General features: G+C 48.4%; 1 protein-coding gene and 1 pseudogene across 1 annotated transcript; both read right to left on the bottom strand.

Moving 5' to 3' along the window:
* Nucleotides 1-2,314: 2,314 nt before the first annotated feature.
* On the bottom strand, nt 2,315-7,820 carry LOC123166171 (beta-1,3-galactosyltransferase GALT1). Its single transcript, XM_044583942.1, has 8 exons — nt 7,342-7,820; nt 5,350-6,372; nt 4,782-5,017; nt 4,299-4,580; nt 3,744-3,872; nt 3,436-3,615; nt 3,116-3,223; nt 2,315-2,944 (listed from the first exon to the last, which is right to left on the bottom strand). Exons 2-8 carry the CDS (start codon nt 6,116-6,118, stop codon nt 2,735-2,737), a joined length of 1,914 nt encoding a protein of 637 aa, XP_044439877.1. The 5' UTR covers nt 6,119-6,372; nt 7,342-7,820; the 3' UTR covers nt 2,315-2,734.
* A 1,742-nt stretch (nt 7,821-9,562) lies between these two features.
* LOC123170983 (uncharacterized) lies at nt 9,563-13,524 on the bottom strand (annotated as a pseudogene).
* Nucleotides 13,525-15,874: the final 2,350 nt, after the last annotated feature.

Below are 15,874 nucleotides of genomic sequence, written 5' to 3'. Positions count from 1 at the left end.
ATTTTTCCGCCAGTATTTTTTATATATTCCACAGAAATTCTCCATAAATTTTCATGTCAATCTGAGAACTTTGATTTCTGCACAAAAACAACACCATGGCAATTCTGCTAAAAACAGCGTCAATCCGGGTTAGTTTCATTCAAACCATGCAAATTAGAGTCCAAAACAAGAGCAAAAGTGTTTGGAAAAGTAGATACGATGGAGATGTATCAACTCCCCCAAGCTTAACTCATTGCTTGTCCTCAAGCAATTCAGTTGACAAACAGAAAGTGACAAAGAAAAACTTTTACAAACTTTGTTTGATCTTGTTGTTGCAAATATGTCTAACCAATGTTCAGGCTTTCAGCAAAGATTATGAATTAACCATATTCAAAATAACACTTAGGTATCACATTTACTCACATCAATAGCATAACTAACTAGTGAGCAATAATAATATATCTCGGATGACAACACGTTTTTCAAAATAATCATGATATAATATGACATAATGATATCTCGCTAGCCCTTTCTGAGACCGCAAAATATAAATGCAGAGCACCTCTGAAGTTCAAGCACTGACTAGACATTATAATTCATGGTAAAAGAGATCTAGTCAAACTCATACTCAATATCAACTAAACACAAAGCATATAAATGACAATGGTGCTCTCCAGCTGGTGCTTTAATGCGAAGATGATGACTCAACAATAAAAGTAAACAAATAAGCCAGAGGGAAGCAGGGATTTGCAGAAGTGCCAGAGCTCGAAGCTTTTAAAATAGAAATGAATATAATTTTGAGAGGTATGCTTTCATTGTCAACGTAGCGACCGGGTGTTTTCAACATCTTCCATGATAGACACATTATAGGCGGTTCCAAATAGAAAGGTAAAATTTTACTCCCCCTCCACCAACAAACACAAGCCATGGCTAGCCAAATCCTCGGGTACCCTCCATACCAACAACAATCCGGAGGAGTTTTATTTCATTATTATATTTTGATTTTTAACCATAGGACTGGGCATCCCAATTACCAACCACTTTCTCGTGAATGACAAGCGAATAAACACTCATCGTGAGAATAACCCACCTAGCATGGAAGATGATGACCGTCCCCTGTCCCTTCATGAGCGGTTCGGGCATACAAAACAAATTATTATTTGAAGATTTTGAGTTTGGCACATGCAAATTTACTTGGAACGACAGGTAAATACCGCATATAGGTAGGTATGGTGGACTCATGCAGAATAACTTTGGGTTTAAGGAAGTGGATGCGCAAGCAGTATTCCCGCTTAGTACAAGTGAAGGCTAGCAAATAGATTGAGGAGCGACCAACTAGAGAGCGACAATGATCATAAACATGCATTGAGATTAATCAACATTGAATACAAGCATGAGCAGGATATAAAACACCATGAACATAAATATCATGGAGGCTTTGTTGATTTTGATTCAACTATATGCGTGAACATGTGCCAAGTCAAGCCACTTGAATCATTCAGAGGAGGATACCATCCTATCATACTATATCATAACCATTTTAAATGCATGTTAACACACAAAATAAACCATTATCCACTCCTAGCTATTAACCATTATCCGGAGAAGAAGGGGCAGCCGACATGCTTACCACAGCGAAGGAGGAGCACACCTACGCCCACGCTTGCCGCAGGTCAGTGGAGGCATTCCTCCTCGGCGTCAACTACTAAGCCACTGCCTCCCTATCTATTAGATCTAAGTTTATCTATGTATGAACCCCGGTGTGTTGTGATGAACTTTGTAGCGCCATGAACTATGTATGATGTATGTTTTTAAATTTGCAGTTTGCGATAGCAGATCTGTTATGCCAGGACGCATCAATTCCCGCAAAATCGTTTTACGGTTCGTTTTAGAAGGAACCGTAAAACGATTTTGCTGGACGAGAATATAGCGCCTAGAATTGCGAGAGGGCACCCCCTGCACCCATGGGCATATGCACCCACTTTTCAAAAAATGCATTTTAAGCACGTTTTAAAGCGTCAAAAAATTCAAAAAAAAATTATCACACATACATGTTCACAAATGTGTGGGCACAAAGTTTTATGGAAAAATGTCTTTTTGTTTTGTCTCCAAAAAAAGACAAATTTCAGTGCTTCTAAATAGTGCTCCACAACACAATTTTTTGTCTTTTTTGCACAGGTCACAAAAGTGTTATTTTTTAGTGAAACTTTATGCACGCACATAGAACATGGAGACATGCCCGTGCAACTTTTTGTAGATTTTTTTAGCATTTAGAAATGTGTTTTTCAAAGTGGTTTCATATGTATCCGGGTTTATCCATGCACTTCCCCTAGAGTTGCTCCAATACCAGACACAAGTGGACTATCAATTATACAAGTGGTTCTCGAATAGCTTTACACGGATGCAAAATGCATTCACTGATTTTTCTTGGCTAAAGCTGGCCCTCCCAACTATCCTAAAAATGTAGCCCTACGTTCTCGTATGATATGTTACAAGCAGCCACACCTCCCTACCTATGGCCAAAACCGAAGGGACCTACTACATCTCCTACAAAAATATATGGTTGTAAGCCAGGGAAGTACTCCAGAACACGGGCACAAAAGAATGGCCGATGTCAGAAAAAAAATGTGGCCTGTCAATTGTGATCAGAAACCATCAGCGAGAAGCTCTCTGGCTCCTCTTTCATGGATGTTCTCAAACTTGCCGTTAGATGCCAGTAAGCAGTAGCCATCAGAACATAGAAGATCGCTCACCCTTACTCGTTGCAACAGTTTCCTCGCTTTGTTTTCTGGAATTTGTCCCAGAGGCACATCATCTGCCTTGGCTCCTGGTAGTGGGCAACCACATACCCATCCTCACAGCCTTCCACCAAGATCCTTCCGTCGTTCTGGTACGTGACATCGAAGCCTTCCTTCTTCATCTCATTGATCCATATTCCCATCGCCACGTCCTCCAGCTTGAACATCTGCAAGTCAAAATCCCCGGTTAATATTCCGCACCACAGTAGGGACAAACAGCTGGAGAGCATGGTGTTTTCTCTTAAGCTGCCTCGTTTCAGACTGAAGCAACTGAAGAGAATTCATTATCTCTGCTGGAAAAGAGTGTACCCTTTTACAAATTTTAGAAGGGCACATACCTTTAGCTCCCCCTTTTTGTGTTTCCTGTAAACTTCTTTTGCTATATCCTGAGATACAATGTACCCTGGTCCATGTGCCCATGGGGGATAACTCTCTTCAGGCCATTCCTACATAAAGGCAGGTAACAGCGGAAACATTTGCTAAGCATCTGCTACATGATAAATGATAATGCACAATATACATGGCCGTCCAAAACACAGTAGTGGTGAAGTTTCCATCATTGGTTTGAACAGAAACTAAATTTCCATCGCGCAGATAAAGACTTTCCCTGTGCTAAAAACACGCTTGCATAATTGTGCAATAGAAAAAAAAATGTTACCTCTGAAGTTATGTACCACTTGCTATACGGATCTCGGTGAGGCTGAGAATCAGAATTGACGCGACCATACAGCAGTCCATGGCTGATATTTACTTGATGTAGGGACGAAAGTATCTCATCTACACGAACAAAAGCATCATCGTCGGTTTTCATAACATACTTGGCTGAAAGCACATTTGTCTGCATGAGAAAAGTGATGTCAGAAAATGCAGGCTGCAGGCAGAATTCCCAGGGTTCCACTGTACTCCTAAATAAAAATCTACCCGCAAAGAAATTAAATAAATTCTCCCAAAAAAGTAGATACATACCCCATATATGCAAATGGCAATGGTCTTCCAAAGAATCAAGCTGTAATAATCAACAAATGGCATCAATTGGATGTCTCCATATGTACGTGCTTCGTTCCAGAGCTCCTCGTTCACCACCTCATTTTTATGCTTTTATCAAAGAAGGCAAAGGTACATGAGTATTGACCATGAAGTGAAGAGCGGTAATTCTAGTATACAACAGAACACAAGAAGAGTTTTGACAAAATTTCAAAGATAGTTTCTTGTGATGAGGGATGAGGGGTAAGCAAGTACACAGTGAACGCAAATGCAATCAACAGAGGAGAAAGATCTTCAATAAGGTGGTCACTGCACAGGCACGATACCCCCCCACCCCAACCCACGCACAAAGTGAGGACTAAGCATGTTTGTTTGTGAGGAAAAACATGAATGGAGCCTTGTGGTATGCTGCTATCCATATGCAGCTCTACACCTATTATTTGACAAATGTACACATATTGCATATATGTAGGTATAACTACTATATGGTATACAAATTACTGTAAAGATATAATATCATGTGCCTTTCATCCTTACCAGGCCAACAAAGAACCGAACTGCGACTTTTCCTGAGCGGACAGCATCGTACTGCATCCACGTTCTTCGAACCGCCATTCTGCGTTTAAAATTATTTGCTGTAGAGAATATCCCAATAAAAAGATCAATGGATTTATCCGTAGGGACAGGTGGAGCCTTCAATATTTCCAAGTCAGTGACATGCTCAAAGTCCTCTGTTGTAGGCAAGCCACTTGCTAGCACAGACAGCAATTTAATATCTCCTTCAATCCTTACTTCACCAACAAACCCAGGCTCCAAATCCTGGTAAAAACGTGGTAGATTAGTAATAAGAACATACTTTGAAACAAGGACATAAAATAGTTCGATAATGAGAGTATGGAACAATAACTTTCACAGACCATCGTAAGACGCAACAACAAAATTGTTACCCTGGCAAAATCAGTTTGCCTGGACACTGTTACAAAATGCAATAGCAAAACGAATTTCTTATACACAACTCACCTCTCGAAATGCAAAGGAAGTGACATGTTTCCCATCTACAGTCATATGGATCCCCTCTGCTCCAACACGAAGAATTGCTATAGCAAGATATCCTTGTTTGAAGGGATAATGTTTTTTAGGTTCTGCAGTTGTTTTCCTTGTAGGTTGCATGCTTGAAAAATTAGAATGTGACTTTGAGGCCAAGATCTGTTTGTGGGCTTTGCCTACCATGCTGCTACATTTTTCCAAATCGTCCACTGAAAAACAACAAAAAACAAAACTATATGTCAAGCCTGCCATCAAAAGAAAATACATATTGTTTACCAAGTCTTAATAAGGGTACAAATAAGAAGTGTGCAAAAAAATAGACAGACAGTGATATCAGATAATACAATACCTCAAGACAATACATATTTATGGTGGTACATACAGGGGCAAGTAACTATCTCCAACAAGGTGGATAAAATTTGCTGATTACAGAACCAGATTCTGGAAGGAATAACACACATGCAATGCCAATACCATGCCATGGGTATTCACCATGTCCTATAAAATAATGTAAGATGTGGACCAGAGAAAGAATGAATACCTTTTGCACTGTCCTTAGCATCCGAATCAGAAGATGGGCAACGGTCTTCAGAACCCCAATCATCAGCTATAGTCCATGTATTTTGGACAATTACAGGATCTTCTGTAAGTTTATCACCAAGAAGACGGACATTGTAATGAAGCACAATTGGAGGGTCTGGTTCACCAGGGACTGCAGCTCCAGTCAAGTCTATCTTAAAATTACCCAGAAGACCACCAGGAGTACCAATAATAGTTATCGAAGAGCCCTGAATAAGCCCACAAGGAATTCTTAAGACAAATCTATCACCTACCCTAGTAACATTCATTCTTCGAATGGAATATGGGCATTGCTTCTCTTTGTCCTTATGCTGTGTGCTACCATTGAATGAGACAACTGAGTCATCATATTCAAGGGCTGCATTTAGCTTCCTCCATGCAACTCCAGCTTCCTTGATTGCATCCAATCCATCTGGTAGGATGTGGGCATTATTTACAAGGTCCCTCAGATGATTCCAAGAATGCAGTGTCTGTATTTCTCTATCAGAGAGATTTCTTGTTATGGAAAGGTTGGAAGCTAACAATTCAGTTGATATTACTTGAGAGGAGTTCTGTGGATTCTGAAGTGCAGGTGGGTTTGGAACATCTAACCAGTGTAGCTGTGCCGTGCTATTTTGTTGGAAGACATACTGAAGAGATCTTTCAGCAAGCGGGCTATCCAATATCACATATCTTAGCATCAAGATTAGGAGCAAACATAGTATGACAGAACCACCGTGCCATTTCTTCATTACTCAAAACTTATATGACAAGTTGGTATGAGGGTCACGTTCACTGTATTTTCAGCCTAAAATATCACGCATCCATAGAATCTCAATTCAGAACTAACCCATCCAAGTCAGCCAGTCAAGTCAATCCCTGCTGAACTGCCACCGTTGTTCAGTGCTCATCAACGCCTTGATGGTCACACAAACGCCCCAGAGGTATGACGAAAGCTTTATTATAACCGCATCAGCACACAGAAGTGTATCAGCGGAACTGTGTCCTGCTAAGGCGAAGAAGCAGTATAAGAAAAATGGACTTCATCCAGTAAAAGAAGAATTAATGTGGTACAGTACTTAACAACCGCACTGAGATGTGAATTGCATCAAAGGCGCCCACGTAACACAGCTACAGAGTGGTTGGAGGATGTGCACATCCGTGTTGCAAATACTATGGCATCCCTCCGTCCGGAAATACTTGTCATCAAAATGGATAAAAGGATGTATCTAGACGTATTAGATACAAGTATTTGCAAGCGGGGTTTCAGAATCGATCTGACAAGACAAACTAGCATCATCCACTTGTAAAATACTTTCTTCTTCCACAATGACATGGATACATCCGTTGTAAAATACTTTCTTCTTCCACAATGACATGGATACATCCGTTTGAGCGACAACTAATTCCGGACTGAGGAAATATAGCATTTTAAAATGGCTACAGTAGACATTTGCCTTCATGTCACGGTGCCGCCAACCGAGACTAGGACATCCCCTCGCCATGACATGATTACGAACTCGAATTTAAATAGCCCGTATCTGAAATTAATAGCTCCCAGCTGATCTAACCAAATTATTCGCTTTGAAAAGGGGGGCAATTAAGTGCCAACCGGCAGCAGAAAACGGCTTCAAAACGAGGCTGCCAAACCATTTTTACCGAGGAAAATCAGGGGAGACAACAAACTTTATTTAGGAAAACGCGAAAAAGGAACTGCGTCAAACACTAGCTAGTTCCAATTACTGGTTAGAAAATAGTTTGAAGTAGTAGACGCGTCACATAAATTAAGGGCCAATCAAGAAGCCCGCTAGTGAGATCACGAAAAGCCGAAAGAAATTGCAGCAGCCAAAAAAATAATCCGACTGCGTATTTAGGAAAAGCTACCGCACGAAATAGGCAACGCGAATCTCGCGACAGCCCCCACTAGCACCCACCGACAGTTCCCTTTCGACGGCGAAGAGAGAGAGATACTCACCGCCGGATACCCTCCAGCAGAGCAATGCGCAGATCACCGGGACGGCGACGAATCTGGGGGCGGGAGATCAGGCGCAGGAGGAGCGACACTCCACCGCCGCCGCGCTGGCACCACCCGAGCGCTCCCCGCCCGTCTCACAATGCGACCGGGAATCCACGAGGGGCAGCCGCAATGCGAGGGCCGCTCGGCAGGGGGCTGCCGCCGCCTCGGCTCGGGCCGCCCGTCTGGCCTCTGCCGCCGCTGGAGCGAGCGAGGTAGCTCCACACACCGCAAGCGAGCGAGCGCAAGGTGGCGGGAGAGGGAGCGACGGGGAGGGAGGGGGGTGGGGGCTCGGCTTCAGCGAGCGGGCTTTGGAGCTTTGGAGTTGGAGGTTGGAGAGGGGTGAGGGGTCTGTCTGTCTGTAGGGACGAAGCGGAGCGAAGGAAAGGGAAGGATGCCGATGCCTGCTGAGGCTTCGAGTCCACGCGACGAGCTGACCGACCGAGCGAATAGACGCCGTGCAGGGAGGGGAGGGGAGGGTGGCTCTCCTTGATTATTTTTTTCTCGAGCGTGGCGGAGAAAGAGTCGCGGTCGTGGGTGGTGGGTGGCCAGGTGGGGCTCGATTCGATGGACTGCAGCGCCAGCGGGGGAGACGCAGACGAGATCTCACTGCTCGAGGTCTCTCGAGGAGGAGACCTGAGGCAAATTTGACAAATTTGACCTATAGACGAAATCAAATCACAGAATGAACTATCCGTGAAACTATTTCACGCGGCTGACCTTTTTGTGTGACACCCGATACGAAGGCGCCACACTACACTGTGCAACGCCTTACAGATAGGCGCTACACGGCCAGCGTCGCACCCGTGTAATCAGAAAATTACTAAGTCAGTGTGCGGCGCCTGAGAGCTAGGCGCCACACTATACAGTGTAGCGCCTAGCTCCTAGGCGTTGCACTAGTGCAGCGCCTAGCTCCCAGGCGTTGCACTAGTGCAGCGCCTGAGAACTAGGCGCCACGGGTCAGCCGCGTGAAATAGTTTCACGGACAGTTCATTCTGTGATTTGATTTCGTCTATAGGTCAAATTTGTCAAATTTGCCGAGACCTGACGAGATCTCACTGCTCGAGGTCTCTCGAGGAGGAGACCTCAGCGCCGCGCCGGGGGAGCCGCGCGGGATCGGAATGGATCCTACTCGTCTCGTGCCGCGCGGGTGCTCTGCTTGCACGCTTGGCTTGGCCTTGGCTCGGGGTTTTGGACGGTTTGGACGAGCAGAGCGGAGACAAATTCAAAACGAGGGCGCCACCTTTTTTACGAGGTAATAGCACCCAGGTACCCTAACTTGCACAGATGTGATGATTTAGTCCCAAACTTGCAAAACTTGACTCCATCATACCCCAACTTGCACCTCATGTGATGATTTAGTCCCAGGCCAATCATAGCTCGACAATTGGCAGCCAGGTGGCTGGACCGGTCAGCGCACGCACTTTTGCACAAAACCCCCTGTCGTTTCTTTTAATCAACCCACTGCTCGCCGACTGGTTGCTCGAGTCGTCCGGCAGCGCGTCCCTCTCCGCGGTCGAGCACCCCAAGCTGAAGAACTTCCTGCGCCAAGTCGGGCTCCCGGAGATATCGCGAGCCGACCTCGCCGGCGCGCGCCTGGACGCGCGCTTCGCCGAGGCCCGTGCCGACGCCACCGCGCGCTTCTGAGTGCAGTGCTGAGTGTTGAGTGCTGACTACTCTACTATGGCAGCAGAGAAAGGTGAGGTGTGACGATTTCTCCAAGTGCAACTTTGACCATGACCATCGGTTTCTATTATCATATACTCCATATACAACACACTGCTTGAGAAAAGGCACTGCTGCTACTATAGAGTATACAACATTTCACGCTTAATCTAGTGGGGTCAAATCCTTGATATCAATATGGGCAAAATATTCCAACATTCATGTTTAAGCTTAAGATTGTCTGGCTTGACTCTCCAACAAGTATGTTACTCTACAATGAGAGACTGCTGATGAGCCAACCATATAGTATATGTATGTGTACCAAAGAGGTGTAGGGGCAAATGATCATCCAATTGTACTAGTATAAATGGCACTAACTAGTAGAGTATTATTTGCACAATAGCTAACAGACACACTCCCCCACTGCTCATCTTGCCACTTGCTGATTCTGAATTCGATTTCTAAATAGTTCATTCAGGATCCAGCAGCAGAACCAGCAGGGTATGACAAGGGATGAGCCATTTATTAATTAACCACACTTGACAAGCAAATTAAGACTGACCGGGTGCAGCATATCTCCATCTCTCATGCCCCTACCCCCTACCCAACCAAAACAAGAGGAGGGGAGCAAGAACTAGCAACATGGGGGGCACAAGCAAAAAAAGAATCTAGCAATTCCTAGAGAGATCAAATTCTAAGGGATGCTAACATCAAATGCACAAAGAGGCCAAGGAAATTAAGCAGCAGCAACAAGGAAGGAAGGAATGGAACGGAGGGATGCTACACTGAGGAGGAGGAGGGATCCACATTGCCAGTCTCGGTTAGCATGTCATCGTCTCCTTCTGTGAGCAGCTCACGTCCTTGTCGTTGTCGTTTGAGAAATCCCTCCTCTCCAGCTTCGAGTTCGCCGCGATGAACACCAGCCGGTGCGCCCGGCCAATGCTGCCCGCGGAGCTCCCCGGCGCGGTGAGCCACCGCGTCATCGACGGCGTGCATTTGAACCCCTTGGCGGTTGCACGGAGGAAGATGAGCCTGACGGCCACTTTGCCAAGTGACTTGAACTCACTGAGGCATGTCTCCCACACCAGCCGGCTGCTCTGCTTGTTGGTTATCTTCATCTTCCCCGTTGATGGGTCTGGCTGCCGGACCTGCACCGCCTGCGCGTACAATGGGTCGAGCCCTTCCGACCGCCATTTCATCAGCTCCATCAGCGCGAGGTGCGCCTCCTCCGACGAAACCAGCCTCGTGATCAGCCTGTCCACGTCCTTCTCCTGCTCTGGTGTCAAGTAGTTGAACGGTGGAAGGTACCTCCTGCCGCCGTCCTTGATCAGATACAATGGGTCCAGTATGAATGCCGCTGACCACGCCGGGTGGTAGTTCTTCCTGAACCTCCTCTCGACCACATTCATGGCAGTGGCCGCTTCTACGCTGAATTTCCGGCACCAACCTCTGACCTTGCCACGCAGGTCCTCCCAGAGCGGCGGGCATTGCCCGACCAGGGGCCTCTCGGTCTCCATCTCCTTCACCAAGTCCATGATCATCTTCACGACCGAATGCGTCGCCTCGACCTCGGTCCAGAATGCCACATTCTGCACCATGGCCGCGATCTCCCTCGCGGAAGGGTCATCGATGCAGACCACCTTGTAGGACTCCTCGAGCACGGCGAGCTGGAGCGGCCGCGCCGAGGTCAGGATGCTCTCGAGCATCACGAACGCGGCGGCAAATTCCCCGCCATTATACGGCGGAGCGGCAATGGGGAGGAGGAAGGCGTGCCCGTGCTCCTGGACTTGGTGCTTATGCAGCAGCGCGCGCACGGAGGGCGTGGTGTTGAAGTAGCCGGCGATCTTGGCGCAATTTGACGCAGCGTTGTTGAAGAGTGGGAGCTCCCGCGCCATGTCGCTTACCAAGCGGGACAGGCCATGGACTTGGCAGGTAAGGTTCACCATCCAATGGTGCTTGGTCTCGAGATCACGCAGAGTCTTGGAGCCGAAGCGGTCGGCGATGACGCCGGCGCAATGCCGAATGTCGCCGGAGGAGGCGGAGACGGACGATGCCGCGTCCAGGAACAACTCCTGGGCGTAGTCAGGGGACGCCGACGCCGGCGCGGGCATGGGCACGACGCGGTGGAACACGGACGTGTCGTTGGGGAGGTTGACGGAGAGGGTGATCACCTGCTCGCGCAGGCCGTCGGCCACGAGCTGGAAGAACCGCGCCTCGCGGAAGCGCGCGGTGGCGTTGGCACGGGCCTCGGCGAAGCGCGTGTCCAGGCGCGCGCCGGCGAGGTCGGCTCGCGATATCTCCGGGAGCCCGACCTGGCGCAGGAAGTTCTTCAGCTTGGGGTGCTCGACGGCGGAGAGGGACGCGCTGCCGGACGACTCGAGGAACCAGTCGGCGAGCAGCGGGTTGATTAAAAGAAACGGCAGGGGGTTTTGTGCAAAAGTGCGTGCGCTGACCGGTCCAGCCACCTGGCTGCCAATTGTCGAGCTGTGATTGGCCTGGGACTAAATCATCACATGAGGTGCAAGTTGGGGTATGATGGAGTCAAATTTTACAAATTTGAAACTAAATCATCATATTCTGTGCAAGTTAGGGTACCTAGGGTGCTATTATTTTTTTTCGTTTGGATGGACTATACTAGTACTACTACGGGGCAGGCACGTTCGTTCCCTGGACTGGAGGAGAGGGGCGCTAGAGACCTGCAAAAGCAACCAAATCGGGTCTTTACGATGAGAACAAAGCTGATGCCGGTCCAAACCCGCTACTGCTACGCGCCATACGGGACGCTTTACTTCAAACAAACCCAGTCATTTTCTTGGGTGGGGCCCACTGTACTCCTGCAGACGCACATGTACGGTGCTGGTTAGTTGGTTGCGAGACCGCGATGTCCTCCGTACGATGTCGCGGATTTGGACAATCGACTCCACATCTTGACCATCGTTCAAAATTGACTTGTCGCTGGGCAAACAAGCGGCAGTCACAATAGTTTTCTACAGGCACCGGTGGACGACTGGACGGCACAATGGACTATAGGGAAGTCAGGGTGCATTTGGCATTGAGATAGCTTATGATGATCCGGTTCCTTCGATCTATACGCTTTGTCAATCTTTTTCCGGCTAGCTAACTAACTATTTTCATGAGAAAGATGTGCATGCCCGGCGTCGTGTTGACCCGGGTAACAAATGTACAGCACATAGGAATACCGTGTATGTGAACCCGTTCCATCCTATGAGAAATGATGTGCATGCGCGTCCCTTTCCCGCTTACCAAACGGACGAGAAAATGAAACCTCGGTCGCGGTTCCCGGTGGGAGAGGGCGTCGTGTGGAAACCTCGTCTTTCCTGGGTCGGCTCGGCTGGTCCATCGGAGGGAGCTCCCAAGTCCCGAGCAAAGCCACGCGTGCTCTTTTGCTTTGCCTCCTTCTGCCCTTTTTCTTTCTGCAAAGTTATCTAGTAGTAAAACAGACGCCGTCAGAAGAGGAAATATTCAAACTTCAAGCTCTCCATACACGACGCACACACCCACCGCCACATGCATGATACTACTACGAAACCATTGGACATGACCGTTGGTTTTGATTTGAGCCCATCAAAATTGCGCACTCGGCAAATTATTTGGAAAGAAAAAGGAAAACACTGGGCCTCGCATTGTCTGAACCCCATGAGCATCGGATGTTCCAGCAAAGGTCATCATTGGCCGATTAGGTGTGTGTGAATAATCTTTTCCGTGCCGGTGAAATTCTGGTTCGCGTTAGGTGCACCAATCTGCGCATGTCGTGAAGTCTCTTCTTTTCTTTCGGTGTGGGCGGGGGAATGCGTGCGTACCAGCTTCATATGCTGACACCTCTTAAAACATCTGCATCAGCTGCCGTTTTCCCTGAAGAATTAAACTTGAATCTATGGGGCCTCGTCTCCACCGGCCTGGTCTAGCTCACCAGCAACCAACTAATCTGATGTTTATAGCGCATCTTGTATTTCCACGCAATGGATTAGAAGCACCAATCTCTATTGGGTGACATAATCTATACAAGAAACAATGTACTATCCTCTTTCTAGAAGTATGGAATACCTCCTTTTCCACAGAGTGCGTGGACCGTCAGAACTGACTTCTGCAGTCGCTTTGATATTGCGTAACTGAGACGACCGTTTTTACATGTAGACAAGTGTACAAGTTGCACCAGAAGTCAGCCCAACAGACTTGAATATGAGCCACGTCTTCTTTTTAAACAAGACAGTCTACGCTATTTTCACGTATATTAAAAACATATTTACAATCTACAAAAAAAAAAGACTATACGATTCCCGTTCTGGGTAGTATGAAGCAATATTATTGATCAGTGGCTCACAAAAAATTATCAACACTTAGAACATCTCCAACGGCAGACCAAACAACGCAGCTGTGACCAAAAGATTGTTTCCACCTTGAACTACGCCCTTCGACGCCGCCAGTCTCATCCGCCCCGAACCCTGCCAAGCTCCCCATGCCGCCGCCCGGTCCCGTCGATGCCAGCGCTTCCCCAACCGTCACTGCCGCCACTACACCCCAAGATGATCACTCTCGGCACGTGGGCGAGTTCCCACTGTCAGAATTGGCCGTCGTGTCGGATCCCTTGGCCTTCGGCCTCCTTCCCGTCACCATCCCCCACCAATTGGCATCCCTCTCGTCCCCGTTGAACTCAATTGGCCAGAAGTGAGCCAATCGCACCCAACATGTTCGGCGAGATGCTGCAAAGGAAATTATATTTTTGTATTCATTTTTATTGAATGTGATATTGCTGGGAATGTAGTGAATATAACAGCTAAGATACATAATTTTACGTTGAATCTAATTTGCCATGAATATGAGCCAAATTTGACATATTACCTTCTCTCTCAGCACCTAAAATCAGTTTTTGGTCTTTAACTTTTTGGTCTATTGCTGGAGATGCTCTTAGCGAACTATCTTAGAAGAATGGAACCGAAGATGCACGTCAATCTAGTTCTCGAGGCAATTCAGGTTCTTTTGTTTCACTCTATGCCCCACGATCTTTTAAGTCATTCTTGAGTAAAATTCTCCATGATCAGGCACCTAGGGATTCACTATCGAAGATTCTCATGTTACTTTGCATCTAGATGTTCCAACAACCCATGATACAATGTCGAGAGCAATGTTTTTCTTTTGCATCCAAATGTTCCAACAACACATGATATAATGTCCAGAGCAATATTTATTTGGCAGATCCCTGCTACCGTGCATAATTTCATCAAAGATAGAGGTACCTGGATTCTTATGTGGCAAAATAGTGTCCAACACTGTAAAGAAAATAAGCAATTTTCTGGCAGGTCCCTGCTACCAAGCATAACTCCATCAAAGACAGAGGTACAAGTATTTTTATTGTTGTAGTAAATGGCCACGGGTAGCCTAACCGACTCCTCCTGGCTCTTCGAGAAATTACCAGGCCAATCGAGCCTTCAAGCATCCAGAGCACGGGGCCGCCTTCCTCTGGCCGGCTATCACCAAGGCCGACTACCAGAAGGCGACCCGGCCTCAAAAACCTTCCCGAAGAGAGCTACGAGATGGCCGACTCCAGGAAGCCGGCCCCAAGAGGACCGACTCCCAGAAGCCGGCCATGAAGAAGGCCGACTCCCAGAAGCCGGCCAAGACTGCACCCACCAGGGCTGCACCCACATAACGGTGATAAGACGGGGCGTGGCCGCAGTACAGCCTGCCACCCCGAATCCCGGAGCATGCATGGCCACAGTGCGCCGTACGGGTCAGCCATCCCCCGTCCGGCGCGGCACTGTAGCCATGTTGACCGTGACGTCACCCACGACAGGTGCCAGTACGGCCCGCGGGCGGCGGGCCCCTTCAACCAGAGAGACGCTCGAAGGCGGCCCGGCCACCCCTAGTCGGCCTGGGGCGTAGCCGGCTCCCAATAGCCGGCTACCTCCCTCCCTCGAAGTATGTGCATCATTAAGGAGACAAGACGAGGTGAGGCTACAGTGAGAGCCCGCCAGGCGGCGGCACTGTAGCCACGCTTACCTCGACAAAGCCCTCGTCATCAGGGGCGAAGCAACAGTAACCAGCCGCCGACAAGGCCCCAAGGCGGTGGGGCCGGCCTGTCGGCCAAGAGGCCGGCAGCCGGCGGGACCCATCAGTCGGCGGGCCCCAACGGCCGGCGGAGAAGCTGGCGAGCACAGACACTGACGGCTGGGACTCGCACCCAGCCGGATTACCATTGTACCCCTGGGGGGTAGGCCTATATAAACCCCCCGGGGCACCCATGCAAAGGGTTGATCTCTAAGATAGTTTTAGCCACCACATAGAGGGAAGAGGAGAGCTAGCCTTGCCTTTCTTCCTCCTCTAGCCAAACAGCTCAAGGAGCACTTGTAGCTACTTGTGTTGATCTAGTGATCATGCGGAGACCCTGCAGAGCAGGACTAGGGGTGTTATCTCCACGGAGAGCCCCGAACCTGGGTAAGATTCGCCGGCGTGCATGTCTTCGCCTTATCCCGTTTCCAGGCACCGGCGATGTCTTACTGGCTCCCACAATGATAAGCCACCCGTTGGCATATGTCGCACCTACCACCCGACATTTGGCGCCCACCGTGGGGCCAGGTGCACCGTCGTCCGGAGACCTGTTCTGGACGGGAACCCTTTTCCTCCCCCGCGAGCGTAGCCAGCCCGCTACGCCCGATGGCGCTTGCCCTGACGCGCTGCAAGGCGTCGACGACGCCTGCGCGGCGAGCTGCCTCGCCGATCTTCTTGGCGAGGCTTGCATCTCCGACGAGCCTGCGTCCGACGCGGGCACAGACTGCCCCGAGAGTCGCCTCGTCAGCCTCCTCGACCAGCT

Source organism: Triticum aestivum, chromosome 7D (genome assembly GCF_018294505.1).
Source record: "Triticum aestivum cultivar Chinese Spring chromosome 7D, IWGSC CS RefSeq v2.1, whole genome shotgun sequence".
Lineage (NCBI taxonomy): Eukaryota > Viridiplantae > Streptophyta > Magnoliopsida > Poales > Poaceae > Triticum > Triticum aestivum.
This window is presented reverse-complemented; position numbering and strand designations above follow the sequence as displayed.